The sequence below is a fragment of the Salvelinus sp. IW2-2015 genome, linkage group LG13, assembly GCF_002910315.2.
Source record: "Salvelinus sp. IW2-2015 linkage group LG13, ASM291031v2, whole genome shotgun sequence".
NCBI lineage: Eukaryota > Metazoa > Chordata > Actinopteri > Salmoniformes > Salmonidae > Salvelinus > Salvelinus sp. IW2-2015.
Window position 1 is genome coordinate 2,927,142 of NC_036853.1, and position 27,353 is coordinate 2,954,494.

The 27,353-nt window shown below is 41.4% G+C and overlaps 1 protein-coding gene and 1 long non-coding RNA gene across 4 annotated transcripts in view; both read left to right on the forward strand.

Annotated features, from left to right (window-relative positions):
* Window positions 1–21,750, forward strand: part of LOC111972368 (chemokine-like protein TAFA-5) — a 109,751-nt gene extending 88,001 nt beyond the window's left edge. For 2 of the 3 annotated variants that reach the window (XR_011480717.1, XR_002878426.3), the window contains exons 3-5: window positions 12,549–12,676; window positions 18,708–18,842; window positions 21,026–21,750. Coding sequence is in view for 1 of the 3 variants with exons in the window: in XM_070446063.1 (XP_070302164.1) it covers window positions 12,549–12,676; window positions 21,026–21,034 (137 nt within the window). In the remaining 2 variants the exon portion in view is untranslated. The remainder of the gene's footprint in view (window positions 1–12,548; window positions 12,677–18,707; window positions 18,843–21,025) is intronic. The other variant, XM_070446063.1, reaches the window with a different exon arrangement.
* LOC111972080 (uncharacterized) overlaps window positions 1–27,353 on the forward strand; it is a 258,803-nt gene that overhangs the window by 98,248 nt on the left and 133,202 nt on the right. The gene's annotated exons all lie outside the window — the stretch shown is intronic.

Below are 27,353 nucleotides of genomic sequence, written 5' to 3' on the forward strand. Positions count from 1 at the left end.
GCCAATGAAGTGTAAATAGTAAGGATCTCTGCCTAGATGACTGGAATCCCACATCTCTTATGATGTAATACACGTTTTGGTCACCTTAATAACCAACGGTAATGTCATTTATTTTTTTAATTTATTCACTTTATTTGTGGGTTGTAATTTCACACAACAACATATAGCTTTTCTTGTGCCTCAAATTTGAATCAATGAATACGTTTGTCAAGAAAGCACATTTCTTCTTGCTGGATACGTTTGATTTGAACTTATACGTGTACGTATTAATGGTTGTATAAGAGCTACACTTGTGTGATGAGTAACTTTGCTTAAACACCAGATGACTTGTAATACCTAGGCTTTAGCTCAGTCCTCTGGTGCACAGAAGACCTGGGTTCGAAACCTGTCAGAGACACAAACACACACAAACTCACATTCAACTCTTGTCACCTGGAAACACTACAACCACCATCAATTTGAATGGAGCTCATTTGCATGGACACCTCTATTAATATTGATGAACTCTATGTTTGTGACTTGCTGGGAAGCAATTTCCTAGAAGAGGCAAGAGGGCTTATTCATGCAGCTGTCTGCAGCTTAGGGTCAAGTGCAGCCACACAACTCTCTCAGATAAATGTGGGTCATTTGAGAACATTTGTGGGGGTCAATGATTTTTCACATTTAGCCATGGTAATTGTGATACTACATAATTTAGACTGCATTTAGGGTAGATGTTTCATCTTATGATGTCTAAGATCAAAGTTATAAATTGGCCAATTGCTGATAGGAGACATGGAAAGCAAGCTAGTTCAGAATTAAGACACATCTGGACTCTTGACTCAGTACGTGCTTTGTCAACAACCAATCAATCAATCAATCAAATTTATTTATAAAGCCCTTCTTACATCAGCTGATGTCACAAAGTGCTGTACAGAAACCCAGCCTAAAACCCCTAAACAGCAAGCAATGCAGGTGTAGAAGCACGGTGGCTAGGAAAAACTCTCTAGGAATCTAGGAAGAAACAGTCTTGAGATCAATGTAATTAACTGCACATAATATATATTTTTTAAATAACATTTTGTATCGGTGCAACTCAAATTTGGCGAGTCCTGGAGACTTGAAGTGTTGCAATGCTGAACAGAGATATTTGTTCGAGGGCACTATAGTGACTGCAGAGCCTTTCAAATATCTTAGAATTTGTCCAGGGAACCAGCAACCAGAAGAATAATACACCTGCCACTTCCAGTCAGCCTCAGGCTGTGACAGGGGGCACTGTGCTATCCATTTAGACCCAAATGCCAACGGGGCCTAGGAAGACTTTTACCCTCTCAGAGTAGTAAAAAGATTACTGAAAAAGAGAGTTGTTTTGGTATTTGGAGCAATCACCCTTCATTTGAGTTGTAGCCCCTTTCCCTTGATAGTCTCACTAAAGTGGAAATTGATTGTCTCATTTTGGTTATGGAAAAAGCTGGAATTCCCCTAACTTGCTTCCTTGTGACTCCAGTGACAAATGAACTATTGATTAGTTGTTTACCATTTGGTGAATATCATGATAGACCTATAACATCTCTGAGAGAGTGGCTCTGTAGTGGGAGCCATGTGTGTTGTAAAATACCCAATCGCTAACTGTTATTGGTACTTCCTTTCCATCATTTAAATTAGGAACTCCCTGGAACTCGTACCTAGAATAACTGATGTCTTTTTCAAATTTGACCGTTAAACTTTCTGATACATTTTGCCCATGACATTATGCAACTATTAGCTTGGACAGAACACCTCTAAGCCTCTGAAATCCACAGTTAATATCTGTCCTCCGCATTTACAACACAACAATCCTAAATGAAGACCTCAAAATGTATTTTAAGGCTTCCAGTCTTTTTGGAGTGGCTTACGTCATTTCCAATCGATCGTGGAAGGGAACCGGCTCAGAGACGGTCAAGCGTTTAGGGGAGGGAGAGGGTTCAGCATTAAGCAGACTGACTCCATTTAGCATCGCTGAGGCCCGGAGTGTTGCTGTCGTAACCTTTGCTATTGATTCAAGCTGATTTGTTTAAAATGTCAAGTACAACACCCGRGCAGACGGTGCTCACAGATGTTGGCTCTCTGACTATCTGAGCTATGAACTCTTCAGTGTAACTGGTGGTTACCTGGGCCAGTTTATGTCATTCTACTGACATATTTGTAAATTTCTAATGTCATGCTACTGACATATTTCTAAACTATTACACAAATAGCACATGATGTTTTATAGCACTTGCTGCCATAGTGTTGTTCTCAATTCGTTTTTAACTGCATTTTCAGTGGAAATCTTTTAACAGAACTTTTCTGGGGACTATAAACGAAAGGGACCTGTGAAGTTGCAATGACCAAAGCTCTCCCAGCTTGTTGCAGCTTGGGGCTCCCGAGTGGCGCAGCGGTCTAAGGCACTGCATCTCAGTGCTTGAGATGTCACTACATACACCCTGGTTTGAATCCAGGCTGTATCACAACCGTCTGTGATTGGGAGTCCCAGAGGGCGGCGCACAATTGGTCCAGCGTCGTCCGGGTTTGGCCGGTGTAGGCCGTCATTGTAAATTTGTTCTTAACTGAATACAATTATTATTATAAAAAACATTTTTTTTAAATCAAGACGAGTTTGGTGCTTCTTTTAGTTTGTGTCCGTGTGTCTATGTCTCTGAGGAATGCCCACAGGGGTAGGCCTTTGCTTTCCATGCAAAGGAACAGAAACTAAAGACAGCAACGCAAGGCTGTGTAGCGCTTACCAAAAGTCTTTATCAAAATATATAAATAATCTCTTGTCCACCGCAACGCGAAGCCCCTCTCATTTATCGTCTCAATAAATCCTGTCGGCAGGTCTCTGCATCGGTCATCAGTCAGCGCCTACCTTAACTGGGTCAAGACCGCCAAGGCTCCAGAGACTACTTCCCCCTCTCTGTCTGCAGAATGCTGGCTGAACACAGCTGGGACCGGGCCATCGCTCAGGCCTAATAGGGACCTGCAGAATTCAAGATGAATTCAGGGGAATGTGGTGGGGCATTAACCGTTTGGAGAAAAGAGGGGCTGTTCCGAGTCAAGGGTGTGATTCAACTGTCACACTCCACCTTTAGTGCAACTCCACTGTGCAATGAATGGTCTTTTTTCACATGAACCTCTTTTTAATAGCAAGATGTCATTTGTGCCAAGCTGTTCTTTGTGAATCCTTTTTCTCTATATTGGTAGCCTATGTATAGTAGACTTGTTGTCTTAGTTACCTGCCCACCACAGTTGCTACATACTCCAGGTGCCTTCAATATGAGGGAGATCCGATGCCTTCTCTCGTTGCTCTTCAGACAGAGCTTGAAGTTGGATAGCGCATCATGCTGCACAGCAAGGATCCCATTGAGATCCTTGTGCTTCTAGTATCCATAAAGCATGTCCATAAGCAGCGATACCATGAAAGCTTGCGGTCTAAGATCGAGCTGCAAGGCTTCCGATGAAAGCTGTTCCGAGGACCAGCAAAGACAGGCGGCTGAATGAATGAAAGCGTTATCAAGGGAAGCGTGTGGCGCACGCACTTAGGGAAGGTGTCCTGGGATGATTGAGGATAGAGATGTAGCTCCAGACATTCCCAGGGAATTAGATTAAGAAACAATGTCTCCACAAGAGCACACAAAGAAAAATGTCCTCTATCCTGCCGAGTTTAATACACTCTGCAAAAAAATGACAAGACAAAACAGCCTTTATTCATTGGAGCTGTGATTAAATCTTACAGGGATTGTGTTCTCTTTCACTAATTTTTTTGTTTACATTCTACCCCTGACACTTCTAATTACACCTTTGAATAACAATGACCACACATATTATAGGTTTTATACCAGTATATTTTCAAAGAGAAATTCTGTACATTCCCCATTTCCCAATTATAGTCAAGTCAGGTAAGCTAAGGCAATATGAGGTGGCTCTGCTTACTGTGCATGCAGGTTCCTCCGACTGGATTCGTCACATGCCTTTTTGTTTGTGGGCATTTGGCTGGCAGTTCTGGGTTCAGGCTGAGTACAGCACTTTGATGTATCGATTTACAAAAGGCTGCACTGGGAACAGCTGTGTTCCTCCATAGTCTGCGTCCCCGCCGAGTGACAGGCTCTCCGAGCGGCAGAGACAGCGTATGTCTCATTAGAGAGGGAGTCTTAGTGTGTGGCTCTGTAGCCATGACAGTTAATAGAGGGTGGGGGTCGTGATTGTTGTTCATTAAAGCTTGCTCCATTTATCCAACGTAAGTTCAATTCTCCTGCTTAGAGGACTTTCAATATAATTGAATTGTTTTATCAAGGCAATCAAGGTAATTCGCTTTATAAATCAACTTCTGTTCGGCCAAATCGCTTCACGGACAGTCCTGGCTGAAAGCCTCGCTTCCTGCTTTAATTCAGTTGGCCAATGACGGGCCTGCAGCAGTGGTGGTGGGGAGGTGGAGGTTTGTCAGTAAAGTGTTGACGTAACACGCAAGTGAAAGAATCTAGGTGTATTTTGACATATAAATACATCACAAAGATTATGCCCATTGGTGCCTCAGCTAGTGTGGTGGAGTGTGTACTAGTGTGCTGTGCCCATTGGCCTCAGCTAGCGTGGTGTTGTACTAGTGTGCTGTGCCCATTGGTGCCTCAGCAGCGTGGTGTTGTACTAGTGTGCTGTGCCCATTGGTGCCTCAGCAGCGTGGTGTTGTACTAGTGTGCTGTGCCCATTGGTGCCTCAGCTAGAGTGGTGGAGTTGTACTAGTGTGCTGTGCTCATTGGTGCCTCAGCTAGCGTGGTGTTGTACTAGTGTGCTGTGCTCATTGGGCCTCAGCTAGCGTGGTGGAGTTTGTACTAGTGTGCTGTGCCCATTGGTGCCTCAGCTAGCGTGTGGAGTTGTACTAGTGTGGCTGTGCCCATTGGTGCCTCAGCTAGAGTGGTGGAGTTGTACTAGTGTGCTGTGGCCCATTGGTGCCTCAGCTAGAGTGGTGGAGTTGTACTAGTGTGGCTGTGCTCATTGGTGCCTCAGCTAGCGTGGTGAGGTGTGTACTATGTGCTGTGCTCATTGGTGCCTCAGCTAGCGGGTGGAGTTGTACTAGTGTGCTGTGCTCATGGGCCTCAGCTAGCGTGGTGGAGTTGTACTAGTGTGCTGTGCTCATTGGTGCCTCAGCTAGAGTGGTGGAGTTGTACTAGTGTGCTGTGCCCATTGGTGCCTCAGCTAGCGTGGTGGAGTTGTACTAGTGTGCTGTGCCCATTGGTGCCTGTCAGCTAGAGTGGTTGAGTTGTACTAGTGTGCTGTGCTCATTGGTGCCTCAGCTAGCGTGGTGGAGTTGTACTAGGTGCTGTGCTCATTGGTGCCTCAGCTAGCGTGGTGGAGTTGTACTAGTGTGCTGTGCTCATTGGTGCCGTCAGCTAGCGTGGTGGAGTTGTCTAGTGTGCTGTGCGTCATTGGTGCCTCAGCTAGAGTGGTGGAGTTGTACTAGTGTGCTGTGCCATTGGGGGCCTCAGCTAGCGTGGTGGAGTTGTACTAGTGTGCTGTGCCCATTGGTGCCTCAGCTAGCGTGGTGGAGTTGTACTAGTGTGCTGTGCCCATTGGTGCCTCAGCAGGTGGGTGGAGTTGTACTAGTGTGCTCGTGCCCATTGGTGCCTCAGCAGCGTGGTGGAGTTGTACTAGTGTGCTGTGCCCATTGGTGCCTCAGCAGCGTGGTGGAGTTGTACTAGTGTGCTGTGGCCCATTGGTGCCTCAGCAGCGTGGTGGAGTTGTACTAGTGTGCTGTGCCCATTGGTGCCTCAGCAGCGTGGTGGAGTTGTACTAGTGTGCTGTGCTCATTGGTGCCTCAGCAGTGTGGTGGAGTTGTACTAGTGTGCTGTGCTCATTGGCTAGAAGATAATAGGTGAACGACATTCCGCACGTGGCTAATAGTAGAAGAGGAGGAGAGTCGTGACGCTATGCTGAAGGTGATAATGTTTGTAAAACTAACAAATACATTCCACTATGCCCATAGAGAGGAAGCAATGAGAATTATATTTTGCTTACTGAATGAAGTCAAAAGCGAGCTAGCCATTCAGACAAACCTTACTGATTGAACTACCATTTGAAAAGAATATTGCAGAGGACTGAAATGACAGCATTAATATTCTGATACCTCTCATAAACAATGTGCTATCAGCCTAACTGTATTAAAAGAAGGGGAAAAAATAGATTGATATAATTATTATTATTATTTAGGTGATATCAAGTTATCCATTTTACATTTTGGACATGAGACCCTGCTCAGTACAGTAGGAAAGATGGGGGAGATGAGTGTTGGTGCAGAGATGCAGCCTGTCATCTCCATCACAAATGTGGGTGTTGTCTACTGACCTGGACCATCGTAGAAGTACCAGAACATCCATAGAACATTGTTGGTATGTCATAGATGCTCAGCTTGACTAGAAACTCAAACYTTCGACAGAACCCTCAGTAGTTTCAAAACCATTTCTACCGTTTCACCTCTGCCATGTTGACACCTCGTTTTGTAGACCCTCATCAAGCCCCCCAAACGAGCAGAATATTATCATTAAAATAGGGGCCATGTATGAGTAATTATGGAGAAGGGCTTTTTTCTTATCATGAACACAGCACTGCATAGTAACGCCTGTGATTTGGTGAGAAAGAGAAGTGACTCGCACCAGTGAGCTGATGAATAGAGAACATTGTTAATTAGGTGAATTACTGTATGCAGCATAGACATAGAAAGCCTGGATGTCTCTTGTGCTTTCCAGACTGCACTCCTCAGAAACTACTTATTGCATCAAAGCAGAACACAATTCGACAAACCTTTAACCTCTTAAAGGCTTGAGCAGTTAGGCCTACACACAGTTTAGCAAAGCAGAACATTGTGATCAAGATAGGCTATCACTGTTTCCATATATAAAGTGAGTGGTGACTCCTGGAATGTTTTTGTCTATTGAGAATTTGGTAGCTATCCCTCTTGAATGGGATGTGCTTCTTCAATGGAGCCTCAATGAGCCCAGCCTCTGACATGATTTGAGTGTCTTAGCATCGGAGGCTACACTATGAAAACAAGACCCAGTAAATTAGCTGCCCTAAAAGCATCTGTCATTACAGAGTTTGGTGGTTAATGCTAATGCTAATGCATGAGGGGCAACTGGCAGGCTTTAACTCTAAGGGGTCTGGGTATGCAGATGGTTTGCAACTCTGCAGGTACTCCCATTAAGACCTGAAGACTGGGACTGGAACAAGATGCACAGCAGTATTTACAAAACTCACAAACAACTCACTGTCACGTTCTGACCTTTATTTCCTTTGTTTTGTCTTTATTTAGTATGGTCAGGGCGTGAGTTGGGGTGGGCAGTCTATGTTTGTATTTCTATGTTTTCCTATTTCTGTGTTTGGCCTGATATGGTTCTCAATCAGAGGCAGGTGTTTTGTGTTGTCTCTGATTGGGAACCATATTTAGGTAGCATGTTTTGTGTTGGGTTTTGTGGGTGGTTGTCTTCAGTCTTTGTGTGTCTGCACCAGATAGAACTGTTTCGGTTTTCACGTTTGTTGTTTTGTATTTTGGAAGTGTTCAGTTTATTGTCTTTTATTAAACATGATGAACACTAATCACGCTGTGCTTTGGTCCTCTCCTTCTTCCACCGAAGAAAACCGTTACACTCACTGACATCTGGGTACAGTCTCAATGTGGAGGAGTATTCACTGTCCTACAATCAGGGATGGGCAAAAATACAATTTCAATTTTTTTTTTTTTGAAAATACCCTAAAGAACAACATATCAAAATAAATTACGACATACATTTGCAAAGTATTGTATTTAATTAAAATACAAAAATATATTAGCAAGTAACCCCCTTAGCAACAACAACATTCTCAGTAATGGTTAAATAACTTTTTGCTTACTTTTTAATAATTTTTTATCTACCTCAGTTGAATGCACTGCCTGTAATTCGCTCTGCATACGAGCATCTGCTAAATGACCAACATTTTTATTTAAATGTAAAAACGAACAACTGCAAAGCACACTAGGTATTACTATTGGCCTTGTTTTGGGGGACGGAGCTCATTAGAATAATACTCGGCATGTTTTACGTGTATGTTTTACCATTTACATTTTGTCATTTAACAGACACTTATCAAATCAAATGTTATTTGTCACATGCGCCGAATACTACAGACCTTACCGTGACGTGCTTACTTACAAGCCCTTAACCAACAATGCAGTTCATGTAATAGAGTCAAGAAAATATTTACTAAATAAACTAAAGTGAAAAAAATATGTAGTCCAAAAATCCAAAAGTAACACAAGAAAATTACATAACAATAACGAGGCTATATACAGGGGGTATCGGCACCGAGTCAATGTGCGGGGGTACATGTTAGTCGAGGTCATTTGTAAAGTAAATATGCACAGATAATAAACAGCGAGTAGCCGGAGTGTAAAAACATAGGAGGGTCAATGTAAATAGTCCGGGTGGCTATTTGATCAATTGTTCAGCAGTCTTATGACTTGGGGGTATAAGCTGTTAAGGAGCCTTTTGGTCCTAGACTCGGCGCTCCGGTACCGCTTGCCATGCTTTAGCAGAGAGAACAGTCTATGACTTGGGTGACTGGAGTCTTTGACAATTTTTGGGGGCTTTCCTCTGACACCGCCTAGTATATAGGTCCTGGATGTCAGGAAGCTTGGCCCCAGTGATGTACTGGGCCATACGCACTACCCTCTATAGTGCTTTGCGGTCGGAGGCCGAGTAGTTTCCATACCAGGCAGTGATGCAACCAGTCAGGATGCTCTCGATGGTGCAGCTGTAGAACCTTTTGAGGATCTTAGGACCCATGCCAAATCTTTTCAGTCTACTGAGGGGGAAAAGGTGTTGTCGTGCCATCTTCATGACTGTGTTGGTGTGTTTGTACCATGATAGTTCGTTGTTGATGTGGACACCAAGGAACTTGAACCTCTCGACCCGCTCTACTACAGCCCCTTCGATGTTAATTGGGGACCTGTTTGGCCCACCTTTTCCTGTAGTCCACGATCAGCTCCTTTGTCTTGCTCACATTGAGGGAGAGGTTGTTGTCCTGGCACCACACTGCCAGGTCTCTGACATCCTCCCTATAGGCTGTCTCAYCGTTGTCGGTGATCAGGCCTACTACCGTTGTGTCATCAGCAAACTTAATAATGGTGTTGGAGTCATGCTTGGCCACTCAGTCGTGGGTGAACAGGGAGTACAGGATGGGACTAAGCACGCACCCCTGAGAGGCCACAGTGTTGAGGATCAGCATGGCAGATGTGTTGTTACTTACCCTTACCCCAGTTGCAAAGGAAGGTGTTTAGTCCCAGGGTCCTTAGCTTAGTGATGAGCTTTATGGGGTCTATGGTGTTAAACGCTGAGCTGTAGTCAATGAACAGCATTCTCACATAGGTGTTCCTTTTGTCCAGGTGGGAAAGGGCAGTGTGGAGTGTGATTGAGATTGCGTCATCTGTGAATTTGTTTGGGAGGTATGCGAATTGGAGTGGGTCTAGAGTTTCCGGCATGATGGTGCTGATGTGAATCATAGTGCCATCAGACTTCTGATACATACCAATGCAGGGTGAAAGTGGGCCACATAATTGTGAAGCTCTATAAGAAATGGTATAGAAAAGTATTTTAAAATAGAAAATACAGCTCTCGAGAGTATCTTGTTAGAAAATACATAACGTTACTTGAAATACATATTTAAAATACATTTAACAGAAATACTGCCCATCGCTGCCTACAGAAAAGGCTGCAAAATGAATATGTTACGTTTACGGTTTCTGTACTGTGGTACTGTATAGAGGCAGTTTATATACAGGTATACAGAAAGAAGGAGGTGTGTTCTCTCTGTATTCCCTGTCCTGTCCTTGGGCCAGATTAGCAGCCCCAGCCCCTATCTTGGCAGACCCCCGGCTTCACACCATATTAAGCAGGATTTATCACCCGGGGCGGCAGCTGTTGACGGCTCAGTGATATGCTATTTCACAGACATACTGCCTCACTGGTGGATGTAATAATGTTATTTCTGTCTTATCTCCACAAGATGAACTGTGCCCCCATCCACGCCCATCTCCTCTCCATCTACACTCTCACACACACACCTTCACGTAGGTAGATTACATCCAGGTTGTTTCTTCCTCTCTTCATGATTATTATTCCACAACAGAGATTGCTTTTGGATCCCCAGCTGTTTCAGTTGAGTGGCCGCCACAGYTAATGGTGGGATAATGAAGGAGAACAATAATTTGAATTGATTGTTATCTGAAGGTGGGAATGACCTCGGGAAGGCGGGCGGCGTGGTGATTGGGTGTTATGGATATACTTATCACTTCCACTACCCCCTACCACATTAGATAAAGGTATGCGGAAATGGAAGAATTGAATTAAGGACCATTTTTGAGAGGGTCTCATGTCCCATGGTGTTGTTCAATGGAAATTCAGGTTGATAATTGAGGCTAACAGGTTGTCGCTATAAAATTTCACCAAAGGAGAATGTATTACCTTGTTAAGCAGTCCATACACCATTTAATTTTCTATACCATCCTCTGGTCGCGCTAGGAATTTAGTGCAGGGTACATGAATGCGTTTTGTATAGTATAAATGGTTTGGCCTCTCCCTCTAAATTTGTTATCCGTATCTCTGGCATTCAAATGTCTCCCCATGCAAATTGTTCACTTCCAGAAGGATCCCTGCAGCATCCCTGGCAAAGTTTAATTTCATTGAGGTGGACGGGAATGTGAATTATAAGGATCTGTTTCTCTTAAAGTTATGACTTTCATTATTTTTCTCCTCACCCGTGTCTAGTTTTTTTGTGATTACGTTTTGGTATTTTGGTATTTTATTAGGATCCCCATTAGGTGTTGCGAAAGCAGCAGCTACTCTTCCTGGGGTCCACATGTGTCCTGTTTAAGAAATCAAATCAAATCAAATCAAATTGTATTTGTCACATACACATGGTTAGCAGATGTTAATGCGAGTGTAGCGAAATGCTTGTGCTTCTAGTTCCGACAATGCAGTAATGCAGTAATGCAGTAATGCAGTAAAATAACCAGTAATAACCAACAAGTAATCTAACCTAACAATTCCACAACTACTACCTTATACACACAAGTGTAAAGGGATAAAGAATATGTACAATATGTACATAAAGATATATGAATGAGTGATGGTATTGGTGGACATGCGCTTACAATGTTTTTGTTATTTGTCCAATGCTGTTAATCTGCCTATTGAATGAACATATATTTTAAACAATTATCAAAAAAATGCAAATAAAATTGGCATCATGTGTTCCCATGACAACATTGAAACAAATTTGGAATAGGCAGTTGCACCAACAGTAGATCCTCTGTTTGAGGAAAACATGTATTTTACCTTTATAGTACCATTTAGATCTACTGTAACTTAATTGAGTTTGTACAATTGATTTGTTTGTACTGCTTGTAGTGGTAATTGAGTGTTCTTCCTTTCGCTGTGTGAACACAATAATGTTATAATGTTGCCCTTGGCTTTATGTATGTGCAAAGGTGACACATTTTATCCCTGATGCTGAATGTGCCACCATTTGCATACTTTAGTTTTTGTTTGTTATAAGCTATATTCTGCTCAATTATCATTTTCCCCTAGACCTAAATATGCATCTCTCTCTCTCTCTCTCTCTCTCTCTCTCTCTCTCTCTCTCTCTTTCTCCCTATCCCCCTCTCTCTCTGAGGGCCAATTGGGATGTCATGATATGCAAATGCAAGTGGGATAATGCCCTAGTTTCTTATAAATAGACATGTGTATGATCAAGTATAAAAACAGGTCTACTTCAAGAGGAGAAGGCTCTTTGTAGAGATAAAATGTTCTGTTTCATAATCACAGATCTAATTATTCATTTGTCTTGTTTTATTCTGGCATTTCTATTTTCCTGTAGTCTTTGTGGTCGTGGTTACCCTTGCTGTGTGTTGTTTAACCTCTGAGTGTGCTAATGTACATGAATGGGGTTTAATAACACCTGAACACACACTCTTTCCCAAAATGATGTATTGTGGAGGGCTGCAATCTCCAGTGTTGAGCAGGTGTCTCTCTCACACACACACACATGCACACACACACGCACACGTACGCACACACACACATACATACCATTCACTTTGTTTCATCAAAGAGTATGGTTTGATAAGGTCGAGAGAGCCTTGCCGCAACCCATCGTGAAATCTAAGCGCAGGCATTGGTTGGTTACCTCCAGTGGGCTGTGAATTATAACAACCCGAGATCAGATGGTATACAGCAGTGTGCTGATCATTAGAGCGTTCCTGCTTCATAAGCTCAATGATCAATGGTCTTTCATAACATGTCCCCTCTCCATCCCTGTGCTGCAAATCCTACATGTTCTCCAATGTTTATCACTTTCCTCTCTGTCTCTCTCTCTCTCTCTTGCTTACTCACTCACTCTCTTTGTCTCTCTCTCTCTCTCTCCCCTCTGTCTCTATCTATGTCCCTGTCTGTCCACAGGCTTTTTTTTCATTAGTTTGATAGATTCTGCGATAGTTAACCATCCCTCTTTCTCTCCTCTCCCCACAGCTCTCATTGTGAGAAGCCGGCAGTGGTGTGAGATGACGCCTTGCTTGGATGACGAGGGCTGTGACCTCTTAGTAAACCACTCGGGCTGGACCTGCACACAGCCAGGGGGCCGGGTGAAGACCACCACGGTAAGACAAGACTGCCAAGCCTCGTGACCACAATCTGTCACAGTTAAAGTGACCAGAGTTCGTAGTCATAACACCTGTCCAGAGACCTGTCTTAACACCTGTCCAGAGACCTCTCATAAGACCTCTCATAAGACGTGTCCAGAAACCTGTCATAAGACCTGTCCTGAGACCTGTCATAAGACGTGTCCAGAAACCTGTCATAAGACGTGTCCGGAGACCTGTCATAAGACGTGTCCAGAGACCTGTCATAAGACGTGTCCAGAGACCTGTCATAAGACGTGTCCAGAGACCTGTCATAAGACGTGTCCAGAGACCTGTCATAAGACGTGTCCGGAAACCTGTCATAAGACGTGGTCCGGAGACCTGTCATAAGACGTGTCCGGAGAACCTGTCATAAGACGTGTCCGGAGACCTTCATAAGACGTGTCCGGAGACCTGTCATAAGACGTGTCCGGAGACCTGTCATAAGACGTGTCCGGAGACCTGTCATAAGACGTGTCCGGAGACCTGTCATAAGACGTGTCCAGAGACCTGTCTTAACACCTGTCCAGAGACCTGTCTTAACACTTGTCCAGAGACCTGTCTTAACACCTGTCCAGAGACCTGCCTTAACACTTGTCCAGAGACGTGCCTTAACACTTGTCCAGAGACCTGCCTTAACACTTGTCCAGAGGCCTGTCTTAACACCTGTCCAGAGACCTGTCATAACACCTGTCTACTAGTCATTTTCAGGATAACTCAATTGAATGAGTCTTTGTCACCTATGTCTGTGGTCAGTGACTGATGTGATTAGCTTTTTGTATGGCTGTATCATATAGCTATTTCAATGTGTTACAGCGTGTTTTTTTGTGTGTCTTTATGTGATAACAGAAAGGAAACCAAAGCTTAAGTGTGTTGATTAAATAATTCTCACTCATGCACACTTAATGCCACTCCCTGAATGGTACTTCTGTCGCTCTCTTGTCAGGGCATCCATTTCAGTGGTGATCAAGGAGCTCCATTTCAATAGGGTCATTCTGCTACATTCATTTGCATCCCCATCATTGGCATGTTGTCTGATGTTCATAAATGGGGCAGAAAGGTTGTTCATTTATATCTACGCCATAAAGCGTTTACAGAGCACATGCACTGCAGCTCATCAACCTAATAGCTTATTGTTAGCATTCATACAAAGATAAGGCATTAACTAAAAGCTTCTAATTTACAAATTTGTCATTGCATTAAGGTTGCGTACTTCTCTCCGTTATCAATAGCAGCTAACATACACATCCTGCTAACATACAGATCCTATAGTGGTCTTCTGACTATCATAAACACCTGTGATAGTCTTCTACATCGCAAAGAATCAGGTAGAATTCTCTGAATTTCCCTCCAGAAGTGTCTTGAAGTCTGAGGGGTAGTCATGCATGCTCAGGCTTTCAGTGCCATGGTTGGCGGCCTGAGACAGGAGGCTGGTGGGCTGTCAGTCTAGATACTGAATAATGAAACCTGTCAACCCAAGGATCGCTTTGAAAGTCCAGCATTTTATGTGCAGAAACCCTCTGTTCAGGCGCCATTGCTTTCAATGGGGCTTGTTTTAAAGATAGACAGGGGCCAAGGGAGCTACTAACCCTGTAAATTCTGTCTAAAATAACAGGTGTCTCTTGGTGGACCGTTAGAGCCATCTCCTGTATTGCGGTGGCAGACTCCATTTTGTGCCAATTGTGTCCGATGCTAAGGGATTCTGCTATGTAACCACAAAGCTTTAGCAGGGATAAGAAAACAAGCCTTTTTCCCCTAACTTAACAACACAGACCTCCAAAGTTAAGCCCTGCCGTGGCTGACTACACAGAAACTAATGAATTCAGATGTTGTTATAGAATACATTTGAATCAATTATGTTGAACTCCTTTGCCCCAGACTAAAAAGTAAAAAGTATTGTGCATGTCACAGTAACCAGTGACATTTTCATCCGAGGGCATTGTCTACGGATGGTCTCAAAACTATGGATTGGGCTTGAGTGCTTTTTAACATTTTATAATCRCATACAGGACATTAACACATCACACTACATAATGTTTGCAAAATGTTTAGGCATGTTACCACATGTATTGGATTATATATTTGTATTTTATACAGTACTAAGTAGTACACAATGACCCAGAGGCATTACTGATTTCTAATTCATGAAATAAGGAGTGGTTATGGCAAACTKTTTTCTCCATAATTAAAAGTTGAGCATTTTGACTTGGATATCATTGAGATACGCCAGAGTTCTCTATCTCTGGTCATGGAGAGCCACTGGATGTGCAGGCTTCCCATCCAGTCCCATGGTAACACCTGATATAGCTAATCAATAACCTGGTGAACAGCTAATTAGTAGAATCAGGTGTGCTAGGTTAGGGTTGGAATGAAAGCCTCCTGTAGGGTACAGCAGCTCTACCGGACCCTGAGGTCTAACATATAGCTTAGTACATGATTGTCAAATATGTGCAGCTTAATGTGTATAAAAGTGACTCTGTTTTTTTTATAGGACTATAAAGATGAATATTACAGCATCAGTATATTTTTTTTACAGCATGCTAATGTAATGTATATATAAAATACATTTTACAGTGTGAAAGTTATAATATTAGACTCATTAAACTAATCTTCTTAAAATGTCCAATCATTCTCATATGGGCCGCCCTTAAGCACGTCTTCATATTCTGCAATTCAATTTCCATATTTATTTTACGGATCCAGCTTTTACTTTACCTAAGATTAACAAGCATGATTTTGACTTTCTTGTTGTATCTCTGTCTCTTGGCTTTTTTTGTATCCCCTGATTTAATGTTCCTCACAGCATGGCAATATATTCTGTCATTCAGTGGATGCTGAATCATGCTCAGACTTAGTATCATGTTCAAACCAAATTCCTTGTGCTTGTACCTGGATGCTGTGTCATGGGCATCTAAAATGGTGCAATGTAATTGGACAGATTTAACAATGGGAGAGTCTGTTCTTCCCTGCATGAAACTATTACTGAGAGAGAGGGAAAGGGATTCAGAAAGAAAGAAGGAAAGAGAGGCAGAGAGAGTGTGGAGAGAGGAAGTAGAGGGGAAGTTGATAGTCACCAGCCAAATCAACTCACAATACCTGGCTCTTCTGACAGTATAATAGGCTAACAATGGCAGAGGAATTAGCCTTTTTGCTATATAAATGCATGGATAATTTGAACACTAATATTACGGCATGTTTAACATGATATTCCCATTTTATAAGCTTCAAGCTGGTAAGAAAAATGGAAGCCTATTTCCCGTGTAGCAGAATGATTTAGGGGCAGTGGATGTTCTTCACGTATCTGTGTAGCCTATGCTTCAGTGTTTTGTCATTCATTGTCATGCCAAGCAGTCTAGGCTCGCTGTCATCGTCTGTCTAGACTTTTTTGAGCAATAAGGGCGAGGAGTAGAGCAGGCCTTATCCTGATTCAATAAATACCTTCAGCCACATAACCTAATCACAGACATTGTTGACACAGGCATGTATGCAGCTAGCAAGCCCAATTCATATGAAACTGGCCTTACTGCACATACTCTAGTTTTGACCTGAATTAACACACTTGTGTTGACATGTTTAGATATTGTCCATGAGATGTAATGTCACAAAATCAAGTTTCAAGTGAAAGTAGCTTACCCATCAGCTATACATGTTAGCTAGCATTATGCAGTTGCTAGAACAACCAAAATATTATTATTATTATTWATTTTTTCTTACCCATATTTTACCAGGTAATTTTACTGAGAACACATTCTCATTTACACCATCAACGTGGGGAATAGTTACAGGGGAGTGGATGGGGGGGTGAATGAGCCAATTGTAATTGGAAGCTGGGGATGATTAGGTGACCATGATGGTAGGAGGTCCAGATTGGGAATTTAGCCAGGACACTGGGGTTAACACCCTTACTCTTACGATKAAGTGCCGTGGGATTTTTAGTGACCACAGAGAGTCAGGACACCCGTTTTAAAGTCCCATCCGAAAGAAGGCACCCTACACAGGGCAATGTCCCGAATCATAACCAGCGACCCTGCCCAAAATATCTTTGCATATGACGAYCAGCTAAAGCAGTGGACCAGAAGGTTTGGCTCAACAAAGAATAAGGCAGAGCTGTTACAGGCTAACGCACAAACATGCTCGTTTTTTTGTTGCTTTGAGATATTTGCCAATTGCTTGCCTGTTTAACTCAATCAAATATCATCTTGTTTTGCTCTCAAAACAAATTCCTTTTATTTATTTTTTACCAAAACTTAATTATGTGTAAACGCAAGAAACACAGCCCCTTTTGTTTTCCAATTAATTTTAGCAGGCCTAAAAATGATGACAGATAACAACATCCATTTTATTCAAACCCCAAAAGCGGGTATTGCCATCCGTATTCACATTCACACTCAATTTCTAGATGCAGTGAAAGTTCTTAATTATATGATAAAGCTCATCGGTTATTACCTCTCTCTTTACTGTGTGGCAGACTAAAAATGAACATTCTGTGGTACATCATCATTAACACTGAGGAATGAGATTACTGTAATCAGTCATATTTGGCAGCTGGCATGAACAGTCAATGTGAAGACACCGAGACAAGGAAGTTATGGTTAATTTTCATGTACTGTCAGGACCACAACTCTTTCCCTATGTATGCAACAAGTTTTTAATAAAGAGTATTGACATCAACCAAATTAGAGTGTGTGTGTGTGTGTGTGTGTGTGTGTGTGTGTGTGTGTGTGTGTGTGTGTGTTGTGTGTGGTGTGTGTGTGTGTGTGTGTGTGTGTGTGTGTGTGTGTGTGTGTGTGTGTGTGTGTGTGTGTGTGTGTGTGTGTGTGTGTGTGTGTGTGTGTGTGTGTGTGTGTGTGTGTGTGTGTGTGTGTGCGTTGTGTGCGTGTGTGTGTGGGTGCCCAGCTCTTCCGATTGGGGGAATGCATGAGTGGACAGTACAGAGCTCTATAAGAAGACAGATAGACTGGGCTGTGGTGGAGCTGATTCTCTTTCCCTAATTGATCCCCTTGGGCAGCCAGGCTTTACCAGGACCAATCAAATCAAAGTTCGAACACAATCACCATGGAGAGGACAGCTGTTCGTCTGAACACAGTACAGAATGACTCAAGGTTGTAGGATCTGCCTACCCTTCACCAATCCTAACATTAAGCATTATGGAGGTGAAATGCTATATAGACTGGTCATAGGTCAGAACATAAGAGGCAGCGATAACCTCATCTCAGCATTCTCCCAATGTCAACACTATTTTCCCTATCTAACTGCGGGAAACAACAACTTTATTCCTCAGAATTACTTCCAATGTGTTAATAACTGTGTCGCTCATTGAATTTCTGTTGACTAATCATATTTGGTCTTGAGCATATGGTTCACCTTGCATCTTTATTTTTTCTGTATCAACATTGCTGTATCTTTATGCATTTAGGATTTATCCCTGTATTCCACTGCTTGTGCCGTCATTGCCTCATGCTTCCAGACATCACTATGCTTTGTCCTGTGCTAGTAGCTATGCTGCATTGCCATGAGTATCTATACATTGGGCAATCAAAAATCTAATCATTTTTCTATCAAAACAAATAACTGGGAATTCCTGGAGAAACAATATAGGTGTAGCACTGCAATAGAGAATGTTTAAATTGCTACACAGTTAAGTTTGTTTTTGTTCACACAAAAAACGTTCTTATATTGACATTTTGAACCCAAGTATACATTTTCACAGCTCAAAAACGTGTTTTACCTAACCAAAGAAAATGTAGCATCACTCTTCATTTAGTATAAGACCATGCTTTATCCCTATGCATACACTTAAAAAAAGGGGTTCCAAATTGGTTCTGCGGCTGTCCCCATAGGAGAACCCTTTTTRGTTCCAGGTAGAACTCTTTTAGAATGTTCTAAATGGAACCCAAGGGAGTTCTTCAAAGGGTTCTTCTATGGGGACAGCCGGGGAACCATTTAAGCTTCTAGATAGCACCTTTTTTGTATGACCAGAAAATGCAAGAAACGCTCCCTGTGATTTCAGGCCCTATGACGACACACACACAAAGACACAACGCCTTGCCAGCCAGACAGACAGCAAAAGTCAACCACTTTTCAAGGACAGACAGGAGAGAAACAACAAACTGCAGATCCTGGCAGGCTAGAGCGACACAGCAAGGTACAGATGAATTCTGTTTCCCCTAAATGTCATATGCATGATTACTCCTTTGTGATGGCAAATGACACACTTGTTTTCTCTTCCGTAATGATGTTGGGCAAGATGACGCCGACAGACATGGCAGATCTGCTTCTAACTCCTAAGCACAAGCATTTTGCTACACCCGCAATAACATCTGCTAAATATGTGTATGTGACTCAATAACATTTGATTTGATTTGAACAGCATCCAATGAAATGTTGACATTAATGACATGAATGATATCTGTAATGATAGATACATTTATATTTGATCCCTGTTTAATTAGCTTGAGTCAATAATACAGGGGAGATTCAATTGGCAGTGGGCCTTACCGTACTGTTTTGTCTCTGCTTTGGAATTCCTATTACAGATGTACAAGACAGTTACAAGACGGTTATGAATTATTCAATGCATACTCCCCCCAAAGGTGCACTTGTTCAAAGGCTTCACCTGGAATTGACTACGACACTGCCCTTTAAGGGACACAAATATTTTTCCTGCCCATATTGTCTTCCGTTGTTACTTTTTAGAGAAAGCTTTGAGTGCTATCCCGAAATAAATATACTGTCTGCCTTTGTCGTGGCATCTTTCTATAGTCTGTGCTACGTATGATTTCCACTGTAGTCTGATTTGGATTCAAGCAGGCAAATGAATCTATGGCTAAAGAAAACCAACCATGGTATATTTAAGCAAAAAGGCTGAGGGGTGTGGTATATGGCCTATATCCCACAGCTAAGGGCTGTTCTTACCCACGATGCAACACGAAGTGCCTAGATACAGCCCTTAGCCGTGGTGTCTTATTGCTATTATAAACTGCTATTATAAACTTGTTACCAATGTAATTAGATCAGTAAAATAAATGTTTTGTCATACCCATGCTATACGGTCTGATATACCACRGCTGTCAGCCAATCAGCATTCAGGGCTCGAACCACCCAGTTTATAATTGTTTGTAGTCTGCTTGTGGATCTCTGTCAGGTAATGTTTACTTGTGAGGTCATTTTTGATCATGTGTGTCTCCTGATTTTATTGTCCAATTGGGGAAATAATGTTTACAACTTCATGCACAGATTAAAGGGCATTAAACATGCAGGACAACGAGAATGACTTACAACTACAGTACAATCAACACAAAATACACAGTCAATATAGTGTTGAAGGATATACGGCGAGTTAATTTGATATCAGGGTTTGTAACGCGTGGTTGAGATGCAAGGGGAGGCTTGAAGTATCAGTCATCAATATAGCAAGAATGACCTCTATACTGTGCCCTCTATTGCAATGAGGTAGGAAACATGACGCCTGCATGACATTGTATTGTAAGTGTGGGGGCAGTGACTTATGCAGTGCACTGAGGCATACTTCAGTTAAATTGCTTTGTGAATGCGCAGGGAAGACATTTTGCTTCACTTTGTCATTTCGTCTATGATGTTGTCATGATTTTTAGCATAACCAAATGGCTAGAGGGCAGTGTGGAGCCCCACATTATCTTTGGTACATTAAGGGCTGTGTCAAGTCGCAGTGAATTCGAAACAACTCTGATTACATTTAAAATCTAACTGTGTATGCAGAAGATCTGTCACACTCTTTAACCCCTGTACTGTTGGGTCATCGAAAGTGATGGTACTCAATTGAATGAAGGCTGTCAGACAGTGAGGTCTGCCTCACGCCACAGTATTCGTCACTTCATTTACATCTTGTGCGTGTCTAATCTCAACTTGAGCAACATCTTGGCATCATTAGAGCGAGTTCATTAACTGAAATGAACGTGATACAGTCGGAGAATAAAGAACATTCTGTGCAATTTTATCTGTAGAACACAAGACATGGATATGGAAAAAAAGTATTGTTAATCTTTAAAAGTGTTCGCGACAGAGAGAGGGGGGGAGAGCGAGGGGGGGGGGGGCGAAAGAGAGGGGGGGGGGAGAGAATCTGCAGCTCGAAACATTCAGACTCCTGATGTCAAACCCCAATGTTTTCTGAATCACACATAACATGCTGCATTGAGTCCCCTGAAGTGATGGGCTTGCCATTTTATCGACGGTGGCCGTCACCATAAATACATTGCTTACACAAGCAGAAGGGCTCTCAGAGCCAGATGTCGCATGTCGTCCTGCATCCTCTTCTCCCCTGACGGCTGTTGTGTTCCTATCGATTCCCAGGTCTCCTGATGATGGCGGGGACAGACGCTCCCGAGCGAGAGAGAGGGGATGGTGTGTGAGCTGCTTCCCATAGTCCATCGTCACCGCCTGTGTGGAGCATACGTCGTCTTATCATCAGCTGTCCGTCTATTGTTCTGTGCAGCAGCGTGAAGCCACGTAGAACGGCCCGGACTCCAAATACAGGAATTGCAGCTTAACATGGAACATATGGACTCTGCAATGCTCTGTTATTCCATGGGAGACAGAACTTATTTTTCAGTTGAGTTTGGAGAATTCTGATGTGTGTCGTCATGAACTTCTGGATCTGACCCAACCTAGACTTTGGAGACACGGGACAAAATGTTTATTTTGGAGTTTCCGCTTGGCAACTCCTCTGTAGTGATTTTACAGACCAAAGAAAAAGATAGCCGACTGCTCCATATTTTGGAGACACAGTGGACTTTGGGATGAGGGGTTTAGAGACTTTTCCAAGTTGATGAAACATGCAATCCAATATTCCCTCTCACAATATTACAGACTCTAGACATACCCACAAATGTACACATGGTGATAAAAGTGATGTGTTGTGCAGAGTAATTGTGTACAAATGAATGAYGAATACTGAATGGAAAAAGTCAAGGGACGTTGTGTAATTCGTCAATGATGTTTCTCTTGGACTACTAAACTGTACTTGTATACTCACTGCTCTATTTTGAACATACATTAAATCAGATATACATTTTCAATTGCTATATTTGGACAATTTGCAGTCAGCATGACTGGCTATAGTGAAAGAAACACATAATTTCTCACCAGTAAAGAAGAGGAGGAAAAGAGTAAATACATCATATCTGTTTGGGGGAAAGAAACATTAAATGTATTTTCAAAAGCCTAAAGTTATATATTTAACAGTTTTATATGTTGTATCTTTGTAGAAAACCTTATTTAACACTGAAAATGTGGTCACATTGTGTATCCACAGTTTATGATTGGCAATGAGCTATGTCCTTAACCTACTGGTCTCTTGTTCATTTGAACAAGTTTTTTCATCATAAAAAGTCAATTATTTAACATGAAATGAAGAAGGAACAGAATTAAAGCATTCAGATCATAGTACAGAGCCCATTTCTGAAGAAAGGTTATATGTTCTAATTCAGATCATAGTACAGAGCCCATTTCTGAAAGAAAGGTTGTACGGTGTTTATATGTTCTAATTTCAGATCATAGTACGAGCCCATTTCTGAGAAAGTTATATGTTCATTCATCATAGTACAGAAGCCCATTTCTGAAGAAAGGTTATATGTTCTAATTCAGATCATAGTACAGAGCCCATTTCTGAAGAAGGTTATATGTTCTAATTCAGATCATAGTACAGAGCCATTTCTGAAGAAAGGTTATATGTCTAATTCAGATCATATAGTACAGAGCCATTTCTGAGAAAGGTTATATGTTCTAATTCAGTATAGTACAGAGCCCATTTCTGAAGAAAGGTTATATGTTCTAATTCAGATCATAGTACAGAGCCCATTTCTGAAGAAAGGTTATATGTCCTAAGTGTTCTACTTTTATAGCCCCTCTAAGTGTAACATTTGTGAAAATGTTGCACAATTAGGGGGTTTTACTTTTCAAACCACTTAAACTACATTCAATGACCAAGCTACTGCCATTTTCAATTGAAGGGGGAGACATTTAGTGAGTTACTCATTGGCGACTACAGTTTGCGACCAAAGCTCAGAAAGTGACAAGGCTACTTTTGCAATAGCCAATGGGGGAGAGAAGCTCTCGTGCTAGTGAACTTCTACACTGCTGGTGAGGCTACCACCAACATGCTGTTTTGCATGCTGTTCAGAAGAAACACACATGAGGATAATTTCATCAACATGGTACGGAAGGTCGCGAGCAGTATGAACGTCCTGTTAGTAGTTCAACCCTAGTGGTGGGATTATGCCACAGCATTGGAGTATTGGATCAATGAGTGGCAAATACGTACACTATTATGGGCCAATTTAAACATAACTTCTACCACTGTCTGTAGTCTCAATGCAAGTTTTCTCTAGGATTCTGTAAAGATTTTACTTTATATCAGAGAGACTTCATGGGAATATCATATACATAGGTAAACATTGATTTACAACATCTATCATCCTACAGTACCATCTCTAGACAAACATGGATTTAACTAATTGTTTCCTCCTTATTTCAACTGACTTCATCAACATAATCCGGTTGCATCAATGTGGCTAATTGGTATAATTAGTGAAAAAGTATCAATAATATACAGATTACACATGGTCTACTTTCACAATATTTCCTGTAGATTTTGAGTCTGGAAGACATGAGTATCATGCTCTTTAGATGTTGTTCGCACATGGCCATTTAAATGCCTTTGTGCCATCAAAGAGGATATCAAATTACTTGCATAGAGTATTTCCATATGACATACAGTCGGGTCCAAAATTTGTGAGCAAAAAACAAAATAATAAAAATACTAAGCTCCAAAAACTTTATTTGTATTTAAATAAACAGAGCATCATATACAGTGGGGTGTGGAATTATTGACACCCTTGATAACGATGAGAAACATCACTGTATAAAATAAATAATTCTAATATTATTTGGGAAATTATATTACTTAATACTAAACGCAATTGCTCAGAGAAAGAGATTTTGTTAAACAAGTAATATCTTTTTTTTATATATATTTTTTAAGATCAAAATTATTGGCAACCTGGTTTTCAATGTCTTTCAATACCTCACATTTCGAGGTTAATGTCACTGAGCCTTTTTCAAAATGCTTTTGAGATTGGACAACACATTGGGAGGGATCTTAGAACATTCCTCCATACAGAATCTTTCCAGATCCTTGATATCCTTTGTCTGCGCTTATGGACTGTCCTCTTCAATTCAAACCACATGTTTTCAATTGGGTTGAAGTCCAGAGACTGAGATGGCCATTGCAAAATGTTTATTTTGTAGATAACTAATATTTTTCTGTGGATTTTGATGTGTGCTTGGGGTTATTGTCTTTCTGGAAGATCAACTTGCGGCCAAGTTTCAGCCTCCTGGCAGAGGCAACCAGGTTTTTGGCAAAAATGTCCTGGTACTGGGTAAAATTCATGATGCCGTTGACCTTAACATGGGCCGCAGGACCATTGGAAGCAAAATACCCCCATAACATCAAAGATCCACCACTATATTTAAAAGTAGGTATGGTCTTCTTTCTGCAAGACCCACCACTGGTGTCTGTGGCCAAAGAGCTCAATTATCATGTCATCCAACAAATGTAAATGCCAAGAGTTTTCTAAACGTCACTGGCACTTGGATTGGAACCTGTGCTATGGTCAGATGACATGAAAATAGACACCAGTGGTGTGCATCGCAAGAAAGATGCGTTTATCAAGGGGGCCAATCATTTTGGACCTGACTGTGTGTGAACATATTAACTTAGTAGAACAGATAGAGGCGTTTGAAAACACTACAAATACAGAATGGTTCAAATGTAGGACTTTAGTCTCAGAGGCTGTGGATTTATTATATTGTCCGCTTTTATTTATGAACTTTATTCTGGCCTAGTTTTTTTACCTACAGTACTATTAACACACTTAAACTGAGAGTAAAATGAATTATCCTTCTGAAAGTCCTTATGCCATTTTGGTTTAAGGTATTTGGTAATAAATATACTGTATTTTAAACAAAAGCTAAGTCATAGAAAGACTTCAAAAGTAGTTGACAGTAGATTAATGTATACATTCTATCTTGCAAAATGTATGTGATTTTAGAATGTACTTGAATGTACTTCACCTTGGCTTTGCACAAAATCGACCACGGAGACAGTGGCATGTAGGTTGGTCTTCGACAGTGACTTTTTTTAACCTCAGTTCTAGAATAGACCCCTTAAAAGGTGAGTGTATTGATGTCAGGTGTTCCAAGAGACAATATCCTTCCCTTTAACCAATTTTACCATCAACACTCTTCAGCAAATATTTGTACAGTGAATGTACTCAGTAAGTATTTTCTGCATAAATGATAGCTACCAGCAATCAATTTGTACAGTTGTGTTTTATCATGGATTTCCTCAGGATCAGCAAACAGCCCGGAGAAGAAAATGGCATGAAGTTGCTTTATGTAATGGCTGCCTAACAAGGTGGCTGACATATTTAATTCCCCTTGATTGAATTCCAATAACCTGCTGGTATCCTGGAGGCAAATGTGTTAGAAGTCATGCCTCTACATATTTAATTTGGGTATTAAAATAATCATATGGGGTTTCCTCCTGCTATGGATTTTTCAGGTAAAATGATGGCAAGATGGACTCCCTTCTAATACTCTAAAGCAGGGGTGGCCCACTAAATCTATATTCATACATTTTTGGGAGGGAGGGACATATTTATTTTGGGTTAAAAAAYACTCCAGGCCACACTTGAACGTCTAAAACTAGGTAGAAAATATGTAGAAATCATAATGGATCTATATATTTTCAACTGCATTTTTTTCTCTCCTGCAAAATTGATTTTGATTAAAAAATAGGTCCCCCCAAAAATCTGTGCAGCCCTCCATTGAATTTTGGTCCTCGAGCCAAAATGATTGCCCACCCCTGCTCTAAAGGCATATCAAATGGGTCACGTATTAATGGATTAATGTCATAAAAACTAACGCTGTGTGTGTGTGGTGTGTGTGTGTGTGTGTGTGTGTGTGTGTGTGTGTGTGTGTGTGTGTGTGTGTGTGTGTGTGTGTGTGTGTGTGTGTGTGTGTGTGGTGTGTGTGTGTGTGTGTGTGTGTGTGTGTTGTGAGAGAGAGAGAAGAATGACAGGCATATTACTGAAGTTCAACATTAGTGTCATTGAAATGTAAACACAATGTTCCAGCGTTAGTGGAGACTACATTCCCGGTAAACGCTGCATTGGAAATTACCTTMAAAATGTTATTGCGCAATCTGTAACTCTTCAGTGATACTTTGGACTCTATTCAATCTGTATCTTCCTCCAACACAACACTGATTTTCTATTTGCGATGAAGGCCACATGAAAAAGGCCTGACCAATTGAAACACCATAATATGGTGTAAAGTTATTTCTGTTTAATCCTTGAAACCTTTGGTTGACTGTGCTGTAACAAAGTGACAGACCATTTTTCTCATCTCTGTCTTTAGGTCCTCCACCAAAGAAAGTACCGTGTTACAGAGATTAACCAAACACATCAGACACAAATCCTGATGTTTTAATTTGATTGATACATACTGTAACATGAACTTTCAATGCAATTGTCACATTGTCCATTGTTGCTTGAATTACATACAATATGGAATGTTTTACTGTGCTTGCAATGGAGAAAGTACAATCAATATGCAATATACCTTCCACAGCTGCTTCCCCGTACGGCTATGGCAGCTATTATTTTCCTTCAGGCGAAAAATGTCAGGGGGAGAAAACATGGAAACACTACAAAGTCCCTTTGGTGTCGTTAGTGTGTCGATATGTAGTGTTTTATCTTTGACCTGCCGACCTATGCAAAACGGGTCAGCAAAATGGCAAAACACAAAACCATAAAAAAATTAAAATACATAGCAGATAATGCACAACTCAAAAATAAATAAATAAATGTTTTATACATTCACCTACATTTTTGCAAATTACCAGGCAATGATAAACCATGTAATTGTAGCTGCTTGGTAGATTACTGCTATGGACAGATTTTAGTGCCCTCTTCTCCCGGACCTCTTGTTTTTCCATTTATCTTCACTCTTTCCTCCTGAGTCACCCCAGCTCTCGTCCTTCATTCATCCTCCTCTTCGCCCTCATCCTCCATGGGCTCAGAGGAGATCTGCCTGTGTCAGCCAGGCGTCAAGGTCCATTTAACATCACTAACAGCCTGCATACATTAGCTCTTATTACACAGCCACCACCAGCCACTCTACCATCACTGCAGCAGTAACCTGGCATATGGTGTGTGCAGGATGGGCAAAAATACAATTACAAAATACCACAAATATCGATGTATAAAAATGAACTATATATATATCCAGTTAATTTTTTATGCCTTTGCAAGTACCCAGCACGATCGCAACAACATTCTTAGTAAAGGTTACAAAAAAGTGTTTCTTGCTATGACTGTGATATGTTCTTGTATATCTACCTGGAGAAGAGTGTCTGCTAAATGACTAACATGCATATGTGAAAATTAACATAACAAAATTAACTGCAAAGCACACTGGGTATTATTATTGGCCTTGTTTTGGGGCGGAACTCATTATAATAATACTCAGCATGCATTGCAATTGTTAATTTTTATATTTCCATTTTAGTCATTTATCAGACGCTCTTATCCAGAGCATCTTACAATTAGTGCGTTCA